The sequence below is a fragment of the Ammospiza caudacuta genome, chromosome 4 (assembly GCF_027887145.1).
Source record: "Ammospiza caudacuta isolate bAmmCau1 chromosome 4, bAmmCau1.pri, whole genome shotgun sequence".
NCBI lineage: Eukaryota > Metazoa > Chordata > Aves > Passeriformes > Passerellidae > Ammospiza > Ammospiza caudacuta.
This window is the reverse complement of record NC_080596.1, coordinates 45,707,217-45,713,579: the sequence shown is the minus strand read 5'-3', so window position 1 is coordinate 45,713,579 and position 6,363 is coordinate 45,707,217. Positions and strand designations below refer to the sequence as shown.

The 6,363-nt window shown below is 46.3% G+C and overlaps 1 protein-coding gene across 1 annotated transcript in view; it reads left to right on the top strand.

Annotated features, from left to right (window-relative positions):
* Positions 1 to 230: 230 nt before the first annotated feature.
* Positions 231 to 6,363, top strand: part of ENPP6 (ectonucleotide pyrophosphatase/phosphodiesterase 6) — a 31,171-nt gene continuing 25,038 nt past the window's right edge. Inside the window, exon 1 of the mRNA XM_058803699.1 lies at positions 231 to 602. Coding sequence (XP_058659682.1) covers positions 347 to 602 — 256 coding nt within the window. The 5' untranslated portion in view covers positions 231 to 346. The remainder of the gene's footprint in view (positions 603 to 6,363) is intronic.

The following is a 6,363-nucleotide window of genomic DNA, read 5'->3' as shown; positions in this document are numbered from 1 at the left end:
CCGTGCCGTGCCGAGCCGTGCCGAGCCGGCGGTGGGAGCGCGCCGGGCCCCTCCTGGCCGGGTCTGGCGGGCAGCGTGCCCGCACCGCCTCGGGAGCGTCTGCGGAGCGTCCGGAGAGGCTCCGGTTACTTTCATGCTGGGTGTTCCCCATCGACGCGAAGCATTTTTTTTCCTGCAGCTGGGCAGGACCAAGCTCTTCCCTCAGCTCGAGGTTAATCATCTGCCTGCAATTAACCAGTGACCTCCCACGCCCGGCGGGCAGCGCTGTAGCTTTAACGCGGGCGCTGGAGCGGAGGGGCAGCAGCGGCAGGGCCGGCCCGGAGCCGCTCAGATCCCGCAGAGTGCCATGGAGAGCCGCAGCCTCCTCGCCGCCCTCCTGGCCGCTGCCCTCGCCGCCCTCCTGCCGCTTCCCGCCGCCTCCTCGGGCCACCGCAAGCTCCTGGTGTTCCTGCTCGACGGCTTTCGCTTCGACTACATTGATGACAGCGAGCTGGAGGGTCTGCCGGGCTTTCGGGACATTGTCAACATGGGGGTGAAGGTGGATTACATGACCCCAGACTTCCCCAGCCTCTCTTACCCAAATTACTACACACTGATGACGGGTGAGTACCTGTATCTGTGCTGGGATGCTCCTCAGAGCTGCCAGCTCCCTGTGCCAAGGTGGAAGGCGGCTCCCGGTGCCTTTTTCTTCCAAAGAAGATATAAAAATAACCCAAGTCGTGCTTTTAGCTGGGAGTTTAAAAGCACTGTGGCATTACCGCCCAGAATTTTTTCTCTGAAATGTGTTCCAAATTTGGAAATGCTACCTGGCACTAATTAAGTTCCCTTTTGCTCATCCAAGGTGTAGCTGGGTCCCAAACTGCTGCCACCTCAGCTCACCTGGAGCAAGCGCCAGGGGGGCTACTGCATATATATATGTATAGAGAACATAGAAACAACTGGGACTGCATGGGAAATGAATACAGAGACTGCTCAGGGGCTTTAATAAAAATGCATGTGAACCGAGTGTGGCTGCACTAAGAACTTATTTTCAGTCAGCAGGTCTGTTTTGGCAAGTTCAGCATTAAATTTCTTTTTAAACTTTGTAGATTTTCTGTTTTCTTAACTTTGCTGCAAGTCCTCATATCTGTAATAATTCAAAATAGCCAAATGGAAAAGCAGGCAGGATTTTTGCTTTTCCTCCCCTGCAGTTTCTCAGAATGTCCAGGGGAGGCTTTCAGAAAATTGAGAGGGCAGTCATAGTTTTCATTATACTGATTTTCTTTTAATCTTATGTGGAAGACACATGATTACAGGGACACTAGGAAGGTGCAGAGAGTAGACCTGGGCCAATTCCTTCAGAGACAGACACCAAGAAAGAAAAAGTTGAATAATAAAACAACAGAACCCAACAGAACAGGTTTTGTTTTGTTTTGTTTGTTGTTTTTGGTTTTTTTTTTTTTTTTTTTTGTTTTTTTTTTGTTTTTTTTTTTCCTGGAGTTTCTGCTTGGATTTTTCTCTGGAGTTAATAAATAAGCAGGAGTTTCCAACCAATGAGGAGGTGTAAGAAAATCTATCCTCTCCTAAGATATGTGGCATCTTTCGCTATTCTTGGAACAATGCAGTGCCCAGTGATTCACATACTGCTTGCTGGGAAAGCAAATAGATGCCATTGTAAGACAAAAATCTGACATCAGTTGTGCCCAGCTTGTTTTGAAACTGCTTAACTCCTTCTTCCCTCTCTCTCTCTCTCAAGAGAAACCCTTTTCTCTTGCTCATCTCTGATCAGAGAAGAGTATAAAACCATCACAGGGTTGGGTTTGATTCTTTTTCATTATTTGGTGCAAATACATGAATGCAGAATAAATGTTGTGAGAGAAAACAGAGGTGTTCCACTCCAGGCCATGTTCTTTAGATGTACATAGGCATACCGACCTAACACTTCACAGGTGCAAAAAGAAATTTGGATGGAACTGTTAAAGATAGAAGAAAAGTGAGTGACATTTCACTCCTAACCACATTTAGTCATCACTCCTATTAAGTATATATATATATAAAATGAAGTCTATTAATATCAGCCTTTTGAAGAGTTTTGAAAACCTCCTACTTTGTACTTAGAAGAATTTTGTTTTCCGAGATGAAACACCACTACTGGATTTTTAATATTTTTAGTAGAGTCCTGCACCTCAGTCTGAAGCAATAAGATAGTCTGTGAGATAAAACTCACTCTTATTGCAAGTCTCCCAGACTTTATGATAGAGATATCAATGCAAATACAACTTAATTGGAAATAGCAATTCACCTCCCTAACACATGAGTCACAGTAGTATTAAGTAGGTCAGGAACCAATTGAGGACTAAGTTTAGGTGAGGAACATTGCCCAGAGGAAGATCCAAGTCTGCCCTTTGGCCCTTGGGGTGTTAGTTACCCCCATGACTGTGTCTTGGTACGACAACAGGGTAACTCCCATAGCTGCACTGTTCTTACCCTTTGGGGCTATGGTGCCGTTTCCACTGAGATTTTATGGGAAGGTGGGGTTAGGAGTGCAGAGCACATGGCAGATGTAGTGTTAAGCTGTGTTCAGACTACATACATTATACAGGTTTAAGAGAAAATTCAGCATGGCAGGGGGACACAAGCATCATGCCACAGTGACCTGCTTAGGGAATGGCAAGCTACCGTTTCCCTGGTGCTGCTGCATAGGCATGGGGAAGCTTCATCACATCTCACCAGCCATGCAGTCCCTCTGCTGCAGGCAGACACAACTGTAACTGCTTTTATTTTTGTTTGTGGCTAGGATGTTTGGGAGGTAAATGCTGCCATAATTTCTTCTGAGAAATCAGGAACAAATTATTCTTCATGTCTTGTCCTACACTGCTGCTTCAGGAGCTGCTAAGAAAGTCACATTTTAACTTCCAAAACATTGTATTTTTCTTCATAGTATATCGGAGTCTTTCAAATCAGTTTAAGAAATTGCACATTCCCACCCCTGGCTTGTTCATGATATCCCACTTTGGGTTTTCTGTTTGTTTTTTGTTTTGATAAATACTCCTGCCCCTTCTTTCTCTGCTCATTCACAAGGCCTTATGGCTCCACGTCCATTCAGGAGCACTCATGGCTGCCAGGTCTTGGATAACACGTTCATACAAGTGTAGTTTGTGTGTATCTGATTTGTCTCTGTTCATGCTTGTGAGCAAGGCCTTTCCTTTCTGCCTACTGCCTTCCACCCCACATCCATGCAACCTTCAGGACTCCAGAGCACTTGAGTTGTTACCAAATGAGAGAAGTTCTGCCTCGTTTCTGTGGCTCTGGAGGAGGACAGTGAACTCTGCCCCTCAGATACCATCACTGTTGGAGCTGGTCAGTCTCCTCAGACATGAACTCAACTCCTCCTCCTGCCCAGACCTGCAGGCAGAGGTTGTGGAGATCAGCAGCATCAGCCCCAGCACTTCTCAGTGTCGATGCCAAGCAGATGAAGCCATAACTGTTGACCAGAAGCCACATATCTAAAAGAAACTAACTAACTTATGCTGATGAGAACCCCACCCCTTTCTGCTGAGGGGAGTTGCTGGGTGAAGTACTGACATAGCAGGACAAGCAGGGTCCAGCCTGGTGAAATTTTGGAAGGAAACATGGGAGGGACATGTCTTGCTTGTGGTCATGCAGTGCTGCAGGGCTATGGCAGAGCTCTTCATGTGTCCTTCTGCTGCTATTAATCTGTGAGAAGATACTTGCTGGAATGTCCCCAAGACACACAGAAAGCCCCAGCCCAGAGGTCTTTTCCTTTCCTACCCCAACTACGAGAAAGAAAACCAGAGCATAGAAAAATGTAAAATCACTAAGTAACTCAGAGTTTGGGATGAAGCTCCAGTTTTCCTGCAAGCCAGAGCATGGCATCAGGACCTACTATTTGCTTGAAGAAGCCTCAAACAAATATCCAAATTAGGGCTGGTGCAAAGGCATCTTACTGACAAGCAACCAGAGAAGCTGTTTTGTTCCAAAAACCTGGTACTGTGCAAGGTAGCTCAAGGATATGCTAGCATAAAATCCAACTCTTTGAAAAGCAGTCTCCTCTGGCAACTTCCAGCATGCTGTGTTTCTTAGTATTGGCTTCTACTGTGGCAGAAAGACTCATTTTTAGGTCGTTGGGCTGCTTTCTGAGCTGCTGAACTGAATCCTGCCTGGTGTGCTGGCTCTCCATGGTGCAGTTACAATATTGTTGACCTGAAAAACATGAAATGGAGAATTAGGTAGAAGGAGATGTTGCAGCTGTGACAGAGCTTTTGCAGGACTCTGTGGGCTTGGCAAGGGAGGTAAGAAGTCCAAATATGTCTATTGGAAAAGGCTCCCTTAATCATACCATGTGCTGTTTGTTTTGGAAAGGCAGGAATTAAGTCCACAAACCATCTTGGGTTGTTATCCTGTGGGGAGTTTTTAATTTTTCCCTTTCCCTGCCGTGGCCTGGCTCTGCAGGGAGCTCTCATGCCAAGTTCAGTGGAAAGTCTGAGATCTCCCCTGTAAGCACTGCAAGGCAGGAGTTACTGCTCCAGAGCACTTCTGCCACATCTGTCAAGAAAAGCTGCTCATGCTCTGGTTGGTCTCCCTTACCTGACAACCTGCAGGTGTTGGAGGGGTGATGAGGAACTCCCTGCAGCCCAGCTCTCCTGAAGTCTCCCCCAGCTGAGAACACTCAGGGGCACCTCACATTTCCAGCCAGCTTAAACATGAACAGAGAGTATCACATCTGAGATAGAAATCCAGAAAGGATTTCTTTTCCAAGATCATAACTAGAAATGAAGTCTTTCTGACAGGTCTTCCATGTGGATGTGCCAGCTGCTGCTCAGCTGTGCAGCCCCACATCCAAGAGTCATATTTCACTTGGCCTCCATGGGAAGCAAAGGGAGCCCCTGATTGCAGAGATGGGTGGGGAACTGCTTGGAGAGGAGCCAGCAAGGAGCCTCCATGTGCCTCTTTGGACAGGACCTGATCTTAAATAAGTGGCAGAGGGGCTGTGAGGTCCCCTGAGGCTTGAGGGGTGGAGGAAAAGGTGGACCAGAGAACATTTCAGCCTCCTGCACCCAGGGTGAGGGCTGTGGCCCTTTGCAGGGATGTGTCATCACTGTCACACAGTGATGACACATTTGGGTGTTGTCTAAAATACAGGGGTGGTTTGAGGTGTTTCCTCAGCCACTGCAGCTCATCCCTACGCATGCCATGACCTCTTCCTCTGCATAGCAGTAGGGAATGGGGTGACATGGCAGAGCTCCCACGGATAGGTGACATCAAGGTCCACTCTCCCAGACTGAAGATTTCACCCATCTTCCATTATTTCAACAATCTTCCCTTCACTCCTCACTCTTGATGTTGGCACGCTTAACTGCTGAGGGGCTTTGGTGGATGATGCCGAAGTCTAACAAACAGTCTACATCTGTTCTCCCCTGAGCAGAGCAACTCAACATACACTGCACCCCATTTATTCCATGTTTTCTGGGAGAAAATATGCTGTGGGCTCCCAGCCCTGGAATCCCCTGCAGTCTGGCTGATGTGCACACATACTCATGTGTTTACTGCTTACTGTGAGAGGTTTCCTGATTAAAAGCACAACAGCTCCAGGCTCCTTCCACCCAGTACCTGAAGGAAGCCCAGCCTGATGACGGTTCTAGTGGATGCCTCTTTTCTGCTGCACAGGTAATGGCATCCTGACTCCAGCCTGGTCCAGAAAAGGATGCTGACAATTTCTGTTCAGCAGTTAAGCAAATTCTATGTAAGCAATACCATGTTTTCTGAGGAATAAAAAAATGGAAGGATAGGAGTACAACAGGGAAGTTTGTTACATACACATGAACTAAAACTATCTCTACTTCACGAGCTAGAAGCTTAGAAAAAATCCAGAAGGACACAAAGTGCATGATGAGTGAAAAGGGAAAATTACTTTTTCTTTTTGGTCCTCTCAAACATCTACAGATGCCAGCAGCAGCAGAGATTTAAAAGATTCTGTTTGTGACATAAAGCTCTGAAATCAAGTCTCCTCTTGGGTTCATTAGCTTTCCATTTCTAAAATTCTGTGTTGGGAAGCAAAAGAGCATGAGCTGTGGTAATACTGTTAAGTGGCAGAGAAAGGGTACTGTCCTAGCAAGAACAGGCTGGAAAAGTTAGTGGGAACAAGGAGGACTTTTTTTCCACATTTTTCCTCTCACTTTGTTTACTCACCACCTGCAGAAAAGCTGCAATGCCCAGCATCAAGATTTTTCTCTTTCTCAGACAAAATATTGCAAAACTCTGTGTTTGCTTCTACCAGTTAAAAAATTGGAAACACTCCTAAAATGTAGAACAGAAAGTTTTTTCTAACCCAAGTTCAAGTAGCAACAATGCTACAAATTAAAA